Source organism: Ptiloglossa arizonensis, chromosome 8, assembly GCF_051014685.1.
Source record: "Ptiloglossa arizonensis isolate GNS036 chromosome 8, iyPtiAriz1_principal, whole genome shotgun sequence".
NCBI classification, from domain to species: Eukaryota; Metazoa; Arthropoda; class Insecta; order Hymenoptera; family Colletidae; genus Ptiloglossa; species Ptiloglossa arizonensis.
The window spans coordinates 20,659,957-20,677,292 of record NC_135055.1 but is presented as its reverse complement, the minus strand read 5'-3'; the positions used below and the strand labels follow the sequence as shown (position 1 = coordinate 20,677,292).

Genomic DNA, 17,336 nt, shown 5'->3' with positions numbered 1-17,336 from the left:
CTGTAAATATTTCGTATACCAAATGGAACAATACGCGCAAGGTATCGAAACTGTTACGGTCTTGGAGGGAATTTACCTCGACCTTCGAAGAAAAAAAGAAAAAAAAAAAAAAAGAAAATAAACTTCGAAACTCGGTACACAGATCGAACACGCGAGTCTGTACGTGGAAACGAGCAGTTTTACGTTCGATCGTCGGCAACGAGGTCGAAACTTCTCAACGAGGAAAGAATTTACAACGACGTAGACCTTCTCCCCGCGAACGTAAAAAAGGAAAGTAGAAAGAAAATATACATAAAATAGCCAACGATGAAAGAAGCGAAAGCAGCGCGAGCACGACGATCGATCTGTTCGATCCACGGTTACGAACCGAGAACCCCGATCTAAACTTCGACTCGAGCTTCGTTCAACGATCAACGAACGAGCCACGTTTCCCACGTTTATTCACTGACACGATCTCTTCCATAATTACTGTCTACGAATCTCTACGGCTACTTTATCATTATCTACGAGGCGCGTTGATCCTGGAGGTCGACCCGTAAACGAAGAATCTCTCGTTGAATAGAAACACGATTTCACCGTGCTGGATCCTACACACGACCGAGCCACCGAAACACTCCGCAAACACGGATCGTCGAGGAAAAATTCCGCGAACAATTCTCCTTCCCGATTACCCAAGCGGTTCGTCCTCCAGGGTTAACGCCACTAATTTCACTACTGCGTTTATCCGAGCAGCTAGCGTACTACTTCCTCGTTGCGCCACGCTAATTGCATACTAGTTACGCGGAGAGAGCGTGTGCGCGAGACGAGAGAGAGAGAGAGAAAGAGAGAGAAAGAAAGAAAGAGAGACAGAGAGAAAGAGAGAAAGAGAGACACAGTGGTGGTGGCCGCAGATTATTCTCCCGTTCGGAAACAAACGAAAATACAAATTGTACGTAGACACTTTCGTAGCCCGTTTCGTGATACTTGTAACGATTGCTAGGCGCGCGTACGGTATCGATGTCGAACGACGACAGAATCTCGATCGCGGACGGTGGTGGACGTATCCTCGATCCATCGAACCGCTGTGGTCGAATCTAGTAAGTTCTTCATCGAAACGAAGCGCGGTGGCTTCGTACGGAATTTCGTACGCGGAAACCCGATCAATTTCGTACGGAATTTTCGAGCTCGGTGCATCGATACGACCGAAATATCACTACCGATCGAATCTCCTCGATTTTCGTTTGCGATTTCGCGACTATTGGCGCGCACGGGACCGATCATCGACCGTCTGCTCGGCCACCGGCCGATTCCACTTCGAGCGGTGTCCGACCAGTGCTGGCTCGCGCTACTGGCGATAGTACACTCGCGTGATTTACGAACCGTGTCCGGGGATTCGTTTAGGTGTTCGCGTGGTTTCGTACGCGAACAACGGCCACGACATTTACGAAGTGAGATACCGTGAACAGTGACGATCGACATTTAAAGGAGAAACCGTGAGACAAACGGGGAAAGAAAAGCTCGTATAATCAATTTCACCGCGTGGATGGGTCTGCATCGAAAGTTCGGCACTCGTTTCCAACGGTGCAACTTTCTTCGTGTCGCGAATACGCGTGCGTTACCTACGTTTACGACTACGTGTTATGGATTTGTGAGCATCATTACTTGGGCTAAGGTTTGGAGGGCGTGGGGCGCAAAAGAACATTTACTCAACGTTCCTCGCATAGCTGTTCTACTCGTTACTTGTATATAAATATACGTATACACTCTGCTGAGAGTATCTAAACACGTGTTCGTGTTCGTATGTGCGACTCTCTCTGTGTACGTGTGTGTGTGTGTTTGGGTGTGAGTGGGTGGGCGTACGGAACGACTAAGACGATATATCGAAAGCGAATCGCTTGCTACGTGGGTGTGGCGATTGATGAGATTGTTGATCGAACAGTGTCGTACAAGGAATTTTGAACACATCGAGAATGAGCCCCGTGTCGTGAATTTTTAACCGAATCGTTCGATTTCTCGGTGAATTCGGTCCATGGAAAGTTGGACAATTTTTGGAATATTTTTTCTCTTTTTCAATGGAACGTGTGGTAAATACAATCCCAACGAGACGTTCGTTGTTTCTCTCCCGCGAGGAAGGGTCACATCGAGAAACATCGAGTTCGGAAGAATTGTACGATCTGTCTCGGTAATCGAGACATTTTCCACACCTTTTGTATCTCGTCGAGAAAGTGATCGGCAACGTGTATCGACGCCAGCGCGAACACACTGCGTGGAAACGGTTCGTGTTTTCTCCTCGCGGAAAATTCAACTATCGCGTTGATCGATTTACGTTGAAACGTCGAAATGGTTAACGACCGCGTTGTGAAATCGTTGTACCGCACGTACGGAGAAAATTCGATCGATTTTCAAAGCCGTGACGGCTCGAAGCCGCGTCGTGGAACGTTCCCCTTTTTGCATTTCGATTTGCATCGAAGAAACGGTAAACAGAGTGGTTTCCGTCGATCGAATCTGCTTCTGAGTCCAATTGTTTCGGTGCTCTGTAGTATTGCCGTTTTGTGCTCGAGTGTACTCGTGTCTGGCTCGAGAATCAATTCACTCCGTGATAAAGTGTCCGAGTCTTGAAAGCGAATGAAACCCATTGTCTGGCTGTGTTTTCGGTGTATGGGACACAGGAGAACTTGGTTGCATGCATGCCGGGGATTACACGGATTGCACTTTCGCGTGGCTCGACGTCGACCGATATATTTCATAGATAAAATAACAAGCCGCGGACGATCGAACGGGAGAATCTAAAAATTCGTCAGACGCGAAAATTATTTCGTTAGAGGTGTACTCGAACGATCCTTTTCGAGGAAACGATCCTCGTTGGCGAGAGTGCAATCCTTCGAAAAAGGTCCTTAATGATTCTGCTTCTGTCGATGAAACGGAAGGCCTGTACCCTTGAATGTACACCCGCAAAGAAAAGAGCAGTTCAAAGCTGACCGACAGTGTCGCGTGAAGTAAACAAGTTTCAGAAACACATCTACCGAGACACAAACGCTCGAATACTGCGCGAAGACGACGAATACTTTTACCCTGCGCTTTCGAAGGGTTTGTTTTTATCGCTTCGAAAAGTTCTTCCTTCGTATTTACCTATCTCTGATCGAAACAACCTTCCCGGTTCCACCGCGAACAATAAAAATTCGCGATCTCTCTCAAAATTCACGATGTATCTCAATCTCTTTTTTTATTCTTTCTTTGATTTTTCTCGAGAGATGAATTTTGTCCAACTCCTATTGCAAAGAGGTTTCAAAAACGCGGTACGTTGTCTCTATTCCACAACTTCGATTATTATACAACGTGGACAGAATCGTAACTCGTGTTCTTCGCTGGAGAGAAATTCCCAGCGTGTTGGGTTCAGTGTTTTCTTTTTTTTTTATTTCGAAAGCGTCAGGGAACGCGTTCGTCGTCTCCGTGGTACGAAATTCGAGTTGTTTCGATCCCTTCCGGTGCGAAGGTTACTCCCTCCGAGGGTCAGATCGCGTTTGGTCCGCGTGGCGATTCTGTCGGTGAATCGCGAGAAGAACGGGAATTAATCGGGAAGTACACGCGATGGTTCATTAGGTCGGGTTAGGTCGATGGGAGTGAAAACGCGGGTGTGAAAACTCGATGCTCCGGAATTAGGTCGGTGAGGATACTACGTTACTGCACACGATCGGAGTTCTGCCCGTGGACGAGGACCGTTTCGCTGGAAATTCCACCGGATCGAAGATCCGCGCTTACGGGACGCGTCTACGAAATTTTCAGTTCGATTTCTCTGCAAGGAGTGTTCGAACGGTGACGATGTTCCCTCGATTTCGATAAAAAAAACATTCGAAGAAATTTTCAGTTCGATTTCTCTGCGCAGAGTGTTCGATCGGTGACGATGTTCCTTCGATTTCGATAAAAAAAACATTCGAAGAAATTTTCAGTTCGATTTCTCTGCGCAGAGTGTTCGATCGGTAACGATATTCGTTCGATTTCGATAAAAAAAACATTCGAAGAAAATTCCAGTTCGATTGGTAACGATGTTCCTTCGATTTCGATAAAAAAAACATTCGAAGAAATTTTCAGTTCGATTTCTCTGCGCAGAGTGTTTAATCGGTAACAATGTTCCTTCGATTTCGATAAAAAAAACATTCGAAGAAATTTTCAGTTCGATTGGTAACGATGTTCCTTCGATTTCGATAAAAAAAAATTGGAAGAAAATTTCTAACGCTTCACTCGGTACGTAAATACGAAAAACTTGGTGAAAAATTCAAGAGAAACGAAGTTGCTTTCTCGAGAGTTTAATTTTTTATCAACTCGGTCCTGAAACTTCGTAGATGCATCTCGTATGCGCGCAACGCGAACCGATGCAGTTTACGCGACAGCGTTGCGACAAGGATCGTTCGTTTCTTTTCCGAGACACCGATCGTTTTAAGTTTCCAAGCGTCGTCGTCGTCGTCGTCGTCCTTCGATTAACTCGTAGACGGGATAAATCGTCGCGTTCCTTTTCGTTCGCTCTACTCTCTATGCTAATCTCGCGTATAAATTCATGCTCTATCCGAAAGCGGTTGCATCACGGAAACAAATGGTTCAACACTCGCGTTTATCGCGAATATTAACACGTCCCCTGAATGGGTCGAGGTGGTTTCGAGTTGACGAGTATTTTCTGGTAGCTTGAAGCTTGAGTTCGAAGAAGAATATTAATTAATTAATTGAAAATCCACAAGAGTTTCCACGCGCGTAATTATCGTCACGCGTCGAGATTTGTTCAAAGCGCAAGTCTCTGTCCAATCGGTTTACAGTTTAGAATTTTTTAAACGTTTTCACTCGACGTCATGACCGTTTCAATGGAATAGAATGGGGTTTCTGACGTCAACGGGACCGATACGCAACGATCGTTACCTTGTCGCAACGCGCTACGGGCACAACTGTATCTATTTCTCGAGAGCCCCGAGATCGGATCGCGTACGGTTATATGTACAAGAGAAAAACCGTAAAACCGCGACCAAACGATCAAAAGTACACGGTTCAACGTCTACAGAGAGGCGGAAGGACAGCTCTGTTACAAGTACGGTGAACAACGAGCAAAGCTCTACATTCTAGAAGTAACGCGATCATTCGCGAACGATCGAAGGTTCGTTCGATCTAGCGTGATCGCAATCGTACCGAGTACAGTGTACCAAGAAACGAGAAAATAAGGACGAGACCAGCTGGCGTATAATCTTGCAAAGATCGTTGAAAAAAGTTGCAAGAATTCTTTCGGAATCAGCCAAGGTGACTTTGTTAAATAAGTTACTTCTCGTTCGTGTAGTCTCACGGTTAGTGGTGTAGAATCTTGCAAAGATCGTTAAAAAAAAGTTGAATTCTTTCGGAATCAGCCAAGGTGACTTTGTTAAATAAGTTACTTCTCGTTCGTGTAGTCTCACGGTCGGTGGTGTAGAAAAAGGCATTAAAGAGAAAAAAGGCATTAAAGAGAAAGGTAAGTTCCAGGTGATCGGTCGCGAACTAAATATTCCACCGATTACCTCCAGAACCCGTACGCTTGTATCTTGTTTCGAGTTCGATTTTCCTACGTCAGGGTCGCGCGTAAAAAGTAACAACTCCAGCTGGTCCCGTATTTTTAACCCGACGTTGGTAGCCGCGCGTGAAGAGTGCCTCGATCGGGTAGAAAACGAACGTCCTTGAACACCGTGTCTCATACGATGAACGCACGTTGGATCGACGAACCTCCGCGACAGGTTTTCACGAAACGTGTATCGGTAATCGGGTGGGGCGGGGGTAGGATTGGTGGGGTGATGAGCACAGGTGTACGCAACTATAAGGCGGATCGTGGCTAGAGAGGGCGACAGGTTGAAGGGGCGAAAGCAACGAGAGAGGGATATATACTCAACTACTCGAGCTATTGTCCGACGATCGATTTGCACGTGAGCGGGAGTGCTATCTCTCTAATAGTAAGCGGATATGCGCGCGCAGCTCAGTGGCTGCTCGTGATTTTTCGTACGCGTCGAAGGGACCCGCGATAAACAAACGCGTCGCGGGGGAGCGAGAAACATCGTAAGGGGATACAGATCGTTCTTCTTGCACCGCGATCTACGGAGTTCCTCGAAACTCTCGACTCCTCCTTTTATCCGGGTTACGAACGGAAGCTTTATCGAGGGACGCGCGCGATCGATTGCTCCCGTCGTACGTTTTCAAAGTTATCAAGGGCCGGGGTGTTTTTTGGGCTGGGGGGATCGAAGGGGGTGATTTCGGAGATTATTTCCGAAACGAACGAGTCTCGATCGGTATCCATGGGGCACCATGGAACCGATGGCGCCGGCTCGAACTCGAGGATCTCCTCCGCTGTGACCCGGTCTCGTCCCAGAGAAAACTAACCGGAACGTAAATTCGGATTCGACGAATTAACGTCTACCCTGTCCCTCCCCTCCCACCTCCCCGCTATAGAGGCGACCGAGTCCGCCACGGATCCGGGTGACAGCGAGACGGAAATCCAGTTACAGCCGCGCAAGTGGAACAAGCGAATTCAGCTTCGATCCATTAGTAGATTTCTCTGGGAAATTAACTGTCCCGGTTGGGTCTCGAGCAATTAACGAGCCTAAGGCTCGGTTTTCGTCGCGTGTACGCGGAACGTGCGGTGAATCGTGGCGTTCCGGATTCGAGCGAAACGCTGTTTCCATCGAAACTTCGACGGCTCGACAGCCACTCTCCGCGACTATTTCCTAAGCGATAACCGCGCGTTTAAACGGAACTCGTCCCCGGAGAATCCATCCGAGTAACCTTCGGATGGATTCGATCCCCTCTGTGCGGAGAACGCCCCGAGGGCGTTCGCGAGACACTCGAAGCGTCATTCGAGTGCCACGTTCCGCACACGGGGCACCGTTCGAAAACCGAAAGTTTGGTTCTTCGATTTCAAGTGAAAATCTTGACGAAAAATTGTAAATTCTGATGGAAAGCTCGTCGCAGGTCCACGAGAGCACCGCGAGTTACGCGCAAACGCGACGAAAGCAACGTCGACGGACGTTCGTTTGGGTTGGTGATAAAAAAAAAGAAAAAAAAAAGACACAGTTACGTAAACGGATATTAGTGGGTGTGGATTCCTGACGTTCCCCCTACAGGGAAACCAAGGACGCGCGAAGAGGAGCTAGAAGAACATCTAGAGTGACTAGGAGTGGGTGTCCTACCTTTAACGTCATCGTCCTCGATCGTTGTGCTGCTGTCGGTGGATTCCTTCACCTGAGAACCGTCGCCCTTCTTCGTGGTCATGTTCCGACCTGGAGCACGCAGAGCGTTTCAGTAAATCGGCATGGACGAGGACGGGGTTGTGTGAAGAGCGAAAGTAATCGAGAAAGACAAACGGAGAGAGAGAAAGAGAGAAGAGAGAGATAGAGAGATAGAGAAGAGCGAGTTTTTGGCCGAAGAGGAGGCGTTGGACGATATTCGGGTAACGGATCGGGTTATCGAGCACACAGAGACACGCGGAGAACGTAGATCGAGAGTGGATACAGGATCGACGGGGACTCGTCGTTCAGAAGGGTGCAAGAGTAGCCCGATTTCGGACGATCGGCGATAATCGTCTCCAGCGAACCTTTCCTTCCTTCCAGCGATCGAGATTCGAAACTTCGAGAAGTCCCGCAGTTTACCGAGGCGTTGCGGAAGAGCGGATCCGTGGAAGCCGCAAAACCGTGAAGTTAAGCCAGCGCGAGAAAAACTTACGCGAAGAAATACGAAGAAAGAAGAACTACGAACGTGGCCCGGTGAATGGGATCATCTATTACAAAAATTAGGTTACCTTTTTACCGTGTGCGTTCTACGTGCACTCCGTACACCCCGTGTGTCGTCATCTTGTGCATTATTCTTATTCCGTTCTGCTACTTTTCAATTTTCTTACCCATTCAATGAACGATAATACGATCGTTTCGCGAACGCGTCACTTCGGTCCTCTGGTCGAAATTATTGTTTCCGTTCGACACGTGAATTTTTCCGTAATCGGTAAAATATTGAACGAGGAACACGGAGCATCCACGGTTACGAACGGACGGCCACGTTGGGGTTGGAATCGATCGAGTAGAGGAGTCTCTCGGTATTTGGAGCGTCGTCGAAAACGGAAGCGAGGCCGTCGGTGGTACACGTTCGGGCCGACGACTCCTTCGGGCGGTTCTTTCCAGTTACGCGTCGTCGCGGGGGCGAATTATTCATGAGCCGTAGCGATTCCCGTCGGAACGTCGCGCGGACTGGGAAAACAGTAAACGCCGGATGAAACTGGAACGAAGTTTCGGGAACAATGGCGGGACAATGAACGGGAGAACCAACTTCCCAGCGTTCCTTTCTCTCGGCACAAAGGACCACGCGGTCCTCGATGATTACGGGACAGATTGGCGGGGAATCGAAGAGCGACGCGGTTCTCGAAAGCTCGCGGACGAGAAAAGAAGGGGGAGGAAGGAACGAGGTCTTCGGACCGTTCGCGAGATCTCGATCGTTGGAATACGAAACGCGCGGATCGTTCGAAATCTCGGATGTCTCGAGAAACTCGTCGATCCACTCCACGACGAGGTCTTCGAACCGTTCGCGAGATCTCGATCGCTGGAATACGAAACGCGCGGATCGTTCGAAATCTCGGATGTCTCGAGAAACTCGTCGATCCACTCCACGACGAGGTCTTCGAACCGTTCGCGAGATCTCGATCGCTGGAATACGAAACGCGCGGGTCGTTCGAAATCTCGGATGTCTCGAGAAACTCGTCGATCTACTCCACGACGAGACGTTGGATCTCGATCGAAAGTTGATCGCTCGAGGCCACTCCCTCCGCTGCGAAGCCAGATGCGAGTTCTACTTTTATGCAACGACAGCTTGCCTCACCGTTCGAGGGAACGGAGAGGGGCGCGTGTCCTGCGGGTTTGCGTGCAGAGACCAGTGATGGCGGGGCGGAGTAGCCAGGCGGTATGGTGGGGGGACAGTGACCTCGAGCGGCCAAAACATACCGGTTCGACTCGCGTTCGAACCTCGACGAATCTCGACCGTGGATCGACGCAACCAACGATCCGATCGACAACACCGACGTTATTAAAGAACGTCCTTGCTCGGACCTTGCGATTGTTCCTTCGAGAAGCAACTTTTTTCTACCTTGGTTAATTTTTCAAACGGTTGATTGAAAGACAAAAAGAAGTGTAACGTTTCTCAAGTATTTGTATACACTGCGAATGTTATTGGAAGTCCTCGTGAAAATTAATCCGAAAGACGATCGATTCAAAAGCGATTCCGATTGGTCGTTAGTTTGAACGTTAAGATTCTTAAAAATATTCACCGATAGTCTGAATTCCGTCCAGAGGCGTGCTTTCCAGTCGTCTCCAGTACACCCGTTAAACTTCTCCGGGATGCAGGTTTACTAAATCAGCCTGTTCGTCGTTGGTCGAGCAAACGCAAGGTCCGTTTCGATTGAACGACACTTCGTAGCGAGCGAAGACAGAGGTCTCGTTCGCCTCGAATGATCGTTTTACGTGTCGCGTCGATCCGGCCGACTAAATTCACAAGCTGACGCGAGCTCGCGTTTTCGCGCGAGTTACTCGAGCTACTTGAACGCGGTTTCGTTCCTCGAGGAATTCATCGGACGAGGGTAGAGATATATTCAGAGAGAGAGAAAGAGAGAGAGAGAGAGAGAGAGAGAGAGAAACGATTCTAGGTCAGACACGAATCTAGATCTCCGCTGTCTGAACGGAGTCAGCGATAGATTAGGCTTCGCTGTCGAGACAAAGGGAGCTATCGAAGAGGAATGCAAACCGCGGAGTATAGAGAGAGATAGATAGATAGATAGTTAGATAGATAGATAGAGAAAGAGAGAGAGAGAGAGAGAGAGAGAGAGAGAGAGAGAGAGAGAAGACCGATAGAGCAAAGATAGGGGCAAGGGAGACAAGACAGAAGGACGAGATAAGAAAGAGATAGAGATAGAGATAGAGATAGATATATAGATAGATAGAGAGAGACAGGATCGCAAGGGAGTCGAACACTCTAGTGCATTGTGTTCTGCATGCGAGACAATCGTGATCAATCAATCCGAGCAACTCTGCCGATGCTCTCAAGATGACGTATAGTCGGTGCCAGGAGAAAAATGGTCCTCTTGTCTTTACCTTCCGATGGCTCCTCTCGAGAGCTCGGCTTCGTTCCGGTGCCAGAAGCGTCGTAAAGTTTCACAAAAGAAAAATTGATCGTTAAAAAACAGCATGCTGAGCGGCGTGCGTGCGTGTCGTCGAGAAAAGAGAGTAAGGTTGCGGAGGGAGAGAGAGAGATAGATAGATAGATAGAGAGAGAGCTGTGTTCTCGATCGCGAGGAGGACGCTTCGCGATCGAGAGGGACGGAAGATTCGCGAGATTGCTTCTCGAATGCACGGTGGGTATCGCGTGTCTCTAAGAAAGCTGTCCCTTCGACACTGGTGATCGACTAATTGTTCCCGTTTCGGGTTATCGCTCCAAATATCGACCTCGATCGCGGAACCAAGTGCTATCGATCGTGGTTATCGAGTCGTTGTTCAGTCCTGTTCGCGGATCACCTCGTTTAACGCTGTAAATTCAATAACTTGGTAACAACCTTTAGCTACGAGGAACGAGCGTTCAAGGTCCTCGATCTTGTGTCAACGGATCAAAATTAGCGCCACGAAGAAGAACGATACGAGAGGAACGCCGCTTCGAACGGGGACGATGCGTATCGCGCGTTTTTGAACATTCGTCGCTGGCGAGCGAATATATTCGGTTGTTCGAGAGGTCGTTTTCCAAAATGGAGAATGTATAATCGAATAAAATGTTCGTACACTCTGAAAAAACCGTGTTTCATTTTCCCCAAAAGAAAAAAAACTAAACGACTTTCCGAACAACCAGATAGTTCTCTTCCTTAGGGACACCTCCCGCGAAGAACTCGAAACGTTCAACGCTATCGTCACCCACCCGGTACAAAGCGTGTTCCTTACGGAGCTATCTCCTTCGCGCGAACCGAAGAAACAGATCCAGTTCGAGTTGCTAATTTACAGCGACACTGTGTCACGGTGTACGGTGACACGCCACGGTACCACGGAACGGTTTTGTCCTTTTCAGCTACCGCGCGTGTCAGAGGGGACGAAAGGTACCCGGTAAACAAGGGGAACGTTTCTTGACCGGGCTCCGCCCCTCTGTCTTTGTTCGTCGTGTTTAAAATTCATTTCGCCGTTTGCCGCGTCCCGAAACTAAAGCCAAGAAGGTCACGGTCCGGGAACTCTGAAAGCCACTCGCACTCGGACGTCGTCTTTCAACGGGGAGAACGGTGTCGCCTCAAAGACGACGTAGACTGTGTGTGCACCACAGAGAGAGAAAGAGAGAAAGAATTGCAAGTGTACACGAGAACTCGAGGGGTCGGTCCGTCTTTCTCGAGACGAACGGAAAAATTGAATTAACACGGCTGGCCCGGAGGCGACGTAATTATTGTCACAGCAATATCAAGCCTCAAAGGACGCGAATCGTCTCTCCGCGGGGGATCGGGTTGAATAATTTACCGCGGAAAAGCGGGAAGCGGCGGAGAGACAGGATGGAAGGCACTCGGTTCCGACGCCGGTATAAATACGGAAACGAAATTCCTCCCCGGGGTATAATATCCGTGTACTTTGAGGGAGGGGGTGGAATCAGCGCGACGGAAAGACGCTCGTCGCGACGCGTTTCCCAGCCCCTCTCCTTCGGGTATTCTTATCGCCGAGCGGGGCACTCGCGAGGCCAACGAGTTCGGTTCGCGTCTGTCCTTAACTTTCGGGATCGCTTGCTGTCTCGATGGAGTTCGAATATCGATAGCACCGAATTTTCCAGCGTGAATTCCGGAACGGTGTTGCGCGGTCAACGATGGACGATAGGGAGAAAAGTCGAGGAAATTGCGTGGAGTGTTTTGAAAGAGAGCCGAGAGAGAATCGAAGGAGAAATTTTTTACAGACTATTTCGCGAAACGAGTTATCCGTGGTTCGAGAGAATAATTAACTTGTGGATCGTTGGAAAGACACGGTCCAATGTCTTGGAGAGAAAGCGGACAGACGCGGACCGAGCACCGACGAGGAAACGCAGGACGAGGAATCGGTGATCAGTTGCCTCGAGAGTGTCCCCGAATTGCCGCGACTGGGGTAAGGGATCATCGATGTTCAGTGTGAACGGCTCTTTTCGACATGCTGCAGCTCTAGTTGTTGAGAAAATTGCGAGCATCGCGGGCAAACAGCCGAGAACCAGGCGTGAAACGAAATAAATAAGCGAGGCGAAAAAAGCGCAGGCATGCCAAGTGCGATCCGGTGACGATCGTTCGTTCGGGGATTCCAGTTAGGGACCGACCATGACCGTTCTCTGGACAACGGTTCCAATCGCGACGCGATCGAAGAAACGTTAACAGTCTACGTTTCGATCGTGTCACGATTTCGCCAACGTATCGGTCCCCTCGACGCTGTTGCTCGAAACAATCCAAGTCTTCCACGTAGAATGTTCTTTGTCGAGTACTGGAACGAATTCAGGACTCGTGGACAATAAACGGTCCGGTATATAGATCCGATACGATCTTGCCGTTCTATGTTCTACCAGCTCTAATAACGTAACTTGGAAACAAGGTCGTATCGGATACAAGTTCGTACGAACGTTTCTTTATCGTTTCTCGGATACCGAATCCGTGCTTTCGGCGCGACAAAGAACACCTCGCGGAAGCGAGACGTTGGACGAAGACGTCGCTTCGAGATCCCCGACTACAGTCTCGCTCAAAGTGAGCGCGGTGCTTCCCCCACTCCGCCACCGTTGCTGGGAGTCGAAGCGCGCGACCAATACGATCGCGGACCGAGTCGCGCAACGGACACGCCTCCCGGGCAATGGTGGGGGAAGTGACCGGATAGAGTGGGGAAACTCTGAGCGGTCTCTCGATTCGGTTTCGAGCAACGGGAGTTCAAGCGAACCACCGAGGAAACGATCGTCCCGACACCGCGATTCCAGCGTGTGGAAGTCAGTTTGTATCGTGTGCGTCGTCGCGTGCAAGCGCGCTCTCAATCGTTTGTCGGTCAGACGCATCGTCTCTTTCGCCTAATAGCGTCGAAAGATTCAGAGACGTGGGGTGTTCCTTGCACCTCCGACCCACTTCGCGTAGCAGAGTACCTTGTTAAAAAAAATCAGTCATAGAGTTGTGTGAAAGAAGAGAGTGATAGAGATAGGTAGACAGAGAAATATGTATATATATATATTTGTATGATATATAATATATACATACACAGACAGAGAGAACGATCGATCGAGTCGGCTCGCGTTCTCTCGGCCGGAAGAACCGAATTCGCTCCGAGATTCATGGATTCGTTCCCCAACGTCGAATTCATGAATCGTTTGCGCGCCGCTCGAAATTTATGGACTCGCATTTATATTTATTTTTATATAGCTATACGAGTTTGCGCGTGTACGTTGAAAACGCCGGTTTCGCATAAATTCCAAAGGCGTTCGGAGAGCCCGTCGAAGACTCGAGATTTACAGGGCTCGATGAATTTCGAGACGATCTTGCGCGCGGCCCCGGAGGCGATCTCGTACTCGCGCAAGACGCTCGATCGCGCGCGGACGTTACGCGGAGGTTGCGAAAAGCTCTAGTACGAAAATCGCGCGCGTAAATTGGGACGATGTTTATCTGGCGGTTTTTTTTTTCTTTTTTATCGAGTATCGCGCGTAACCGAGCTCCGCCCGGCTCTATCGGCAGACTCTAGAATTTCGTGTCGCGATAGATTCTCTGAACCGTGAACCCGATATCGTTCCGTTTCGTACGTAACGATCGCTCGGCGTTCGTTCTCGTCGATAACCGAGAAATCGAATTCAATTTGAAATCTTATTTATAACCGTGAACGAGTTTCGAGTTCCATCGTCGTTTCGCCCCGAGATAAGACGATTACGAAAGGAGATGAAACCACGCCCAACGACCTCGCGCGGGCTATTCTCGCGATAATGATTTTCGAACCGGTGAGAGAACGCGAGCTCTCGCGGTTGCGTTGTTCTCTCCTGTCGGAGGGACGCGATCGGAGAATCATGAATGAAGCTCTACGAGATCCTCGAAGATCGATCGATGACTGATTGTGCGCGCGTGGGTGATAACCCGCTCGGTGCTTTCGATCCCGAGCGGCGAGGAAAGCGCGTCGTCGTTTTTCGTATACGCGAACGCCGCGAGGGCAGATCGAAACTCGATTCGATCGACTCCCGTTAGGCTCGCGATTTTACACGATCGAAACCGTGGTAACGACGCTCGTGAGAAACACGCGCTCGCGTTGTCTTCGAGACGCGATTATCGACCGATGACCGATCGAACGAACGAAGGAACGATTCGACGATCGTAAGCCTCGCGAGAGGCTCGTCGAATTACGAATTACAGAACCGTTTCGAAGTGCCCGGGAAGTGCGAGTTCTCGGGCAAAGTTTCGCGCGTGCTCGCCGCTGGTCGCTAATTTCGATTTATCTTCGTTTCGCGACGATAAGTTCGCTTCGAGTGAACGGACGTTGGAATTAATTTGCGCGTTGTTCGAGAGACAGAAGGTAACGTTCTATCGCTTGGAAAAAAATAAAAACACGCGAAACCGATAACCTAGATATATACATCTATGTAAAAAAAAAAGAGAAAAGATACCGGTCACTCGACCCGTGTCGCGAATCGAACACCCAGAGATCGAGAGTCGGTTTACAGCGACGAGATAAATTTAATTAAACTTCCACTGTCGCGAAAACAAAGCCAACCGGCCGATTCCAGAGACAAAGTTCCCAAAGGTCGATTGTACGTCGCTTGTCCCGAAGCGGATAAAAAGGAAACGAGGAAATGGTAGAAAGAAAAGAGAGAGAGAGAAAAAAAGAGGGAAGACGGACGATCGACGTGCCGCCTTCGACTTCGTAAATTGAAACAAATTGCCCCGACGAACGTGGCGACAAAAGCCATCCCCCTTCCTTCCCCGATCGCGTTTACACGGTCGGTACTCGCTGAAATTGTTACACGGCAATGAAAGTATTTGATGGCGCTCGCGATAAGAGCGTGACCGGCACGCGAAGCGAGGGAAAAAAAAAAATAATTCACTCGTGTTGCGTACGAGTTTGTTGCTCCGCGCGACTATTTCCGCTGGACGTCGACCGTTTTGCGAGGAATCTCGAAACGCTTGTCGAGAAACCGATGCACTTTTCGAAACGAGCGATTCGATCCACGGTGAACGTACGCGTTATTCGGTGAGATTGAACGCGAGAAGTAATCCAAACGAAAAATTCAAATTTCACGTCTCTCGATCTTACAACGAAGCAGTAAAAAATTCGCTGCTTCCTCTGTTCTCCGCGTAGAACGTTACCTTCGATGTTTCGCCTAAAATTTACTCCCACTCCTATCAGTCCTCCAGCACAAGATCAAAGAAATTCCTGTCGGTGTATTCGCTCGGACAAATCCTTTCTCGTTCTCTTTCGGAGCGAGTCGAACTCGACGCACCGTTGTTTTTTTTTGTTTATTTTTTTTCTTTCTCGACACCGTGCGTGTATCGATGCGACGTCTGTTTGCGAACTCGGTGCGTCGATTGTCCCCTACCTGATTCTACTTCGAGCGTGAAGTGTCTCCGACGATGTGTCTTTCGCAGAGAAAAGAGTACGCAGTAATAAGAGGGGGGCGGGGCAAACAAAAAGAAAAATAAATACACATAGGCTAATTACAGCGAAGTCAGCGAGTGGTATATACGCTGACGCGTTTATCGCGCTTGGTGTCGTCTACACGAGGTGCAGATGGGCGGGAAATTATTATCCGGATAAATGTTTCTAGCGTTTCTTTACGTTCCGTTCGACGAACGAAGGATCGACTCGCGACACTACGAGGGACAAATGGCAAGCATCGAACTTCGTTCGACGATTTATCCGGTTAATTTTTTCATCTATGAAAAAAAAGTAGAAAAAAAATAAATAAAAGAAACAAAAAAGAAAAGAAAGAACGCCCGACTCTGCTCTACGGATGCAAGATGCTCATCTACTCGACTAAACGTAGGGGGCTACAGCGTTCTAAGGGGACGTTTGTGCTGTTCGTTCTGTGTGGAGAGTACGAGTACGCGCGCGTATAGTATGCACGCACACGCGTACAGGTGTGTAAATACACAAAATTTGTAATATTGTTCATCGAGCATCTAGTACAGGAGGCGGACGAGTATACGCTGTGTAAACTAACAAAGAAGGTGTATACGTGTCTGTCTGAGGTTGTGTGTATGTGTATACAAACGTACATAATACAGACATGGATTGCGTATAAATATTCATACCTGGTATTTTGGAACGTAACCGCGAGGGAAAACGAATTTTTTGCCCCCCAAAAAAAAAAAAAAAAAAAAAAAACAGAAAAAGGAACAAAAAAAAAACAAAACTCCGATAACGTTTTTCGACCGTGTACTTTCGTTTATCGTCGACCGAATCGTGTACAGAGCGAGTCACGCGATTGGGATGGATCGTATATCTTCCGCTTCGTCGATGATAAGGTGAAACGAGCAATTCTTACCACTCGGTTCTTTTTCAAGATGCAACGATGCACCGGCAGAATGCAGTTAGTTCGCGACTGCGTTCCTTTTCGTATAAAATCGCGCGCTTTTGTACGAAATAATCGATTCAAGAGTCGATCGAAACTGTTAAGAGACGTTTTGTATTTTATACGAAAAATTTCACCGAGAACGTAATTCACGGCACCGTGGAAAAGTTAAGTAACGAATCTAAGTAAATCGATCGGGTATAAATGGTAATTCCGTTAACAAGAATGACAAAAATTAATCCGAATTTAATAACGCCTCGTTCGAACACTTGTAGCAATAAAATATATTTCCCAACACGCGATACGAAGTACCACGTTCGAAATTATATTCTACGGATCGATATCGATGCACTTTTATCGCGGAACATGGAAATGAATTGACCCGTCCGAAAGAAAAATGAAAAATGGAAGAAAAAAAATTGCAATCGTTCGATCATTTCCCGTTATATTTTCCATACTCGATGAAACGGTAGGTACGACTCGTCTCGATCGTGCGACGCAGCTTGTATATTAATTTCCGGACCGCGTGGTCGCGAATATGTTCCGTATCGATTAATTTTACCGAGTGTAACGTCGTAAAGAGACTTTCGCGTACGAGGTGTCGTCCGGTCGTCGTTCCAAAATGTGCGGTACGAATGCGAGAGAAAAAGAGAGAATGTGGGTCGCGAATGCGTTTCGTATTTCGCTGATGTCTCGTGGACAGAATAGGCGCTACAGTGGTCAGCAATACTAAATTGCACAATAATCATTCGTGGGCGCTTCTCGCTAGTGGACCGAAACAGTTGCGTTCGGTATTCGATCCCGCGATAACGATATCTTGTTTACGC

At 48.4% G+C, this 17,336-nt stretch overlaps 1 protein-coding gene across 35 annotated transcripts in view; it reads right to left on the bottom strand.

Moving 5' to 3' along the window:
- The window catches only part of Camkii (Calcium/calmodulin-dependent protein kinase II), a 136,440-nt gene that overhangs the window by 25,721 nt on the left and 93,383 nt on the right, over positions 1–17,336 (bottom strand). For 26 of the 35 annotated variants that reach the window (XM_076317960.1, XM_076317925.1, XM_076317932.1 and 23 more), the window contains exon 11: positions 7,164–7,253. The exons of the other annotated variants lie outside the window; for them this stretch is intronic. In XM_076317960.1, the coding sequence (XP_076174075.1) occupies positions 7,164–7,253 (90 nt within the window). The remainder of the gene's footprint in view (positions 1–7,163; positions 7,254–17,336) is intronic. 35 annotated transcript variants of the gene reach the window in all.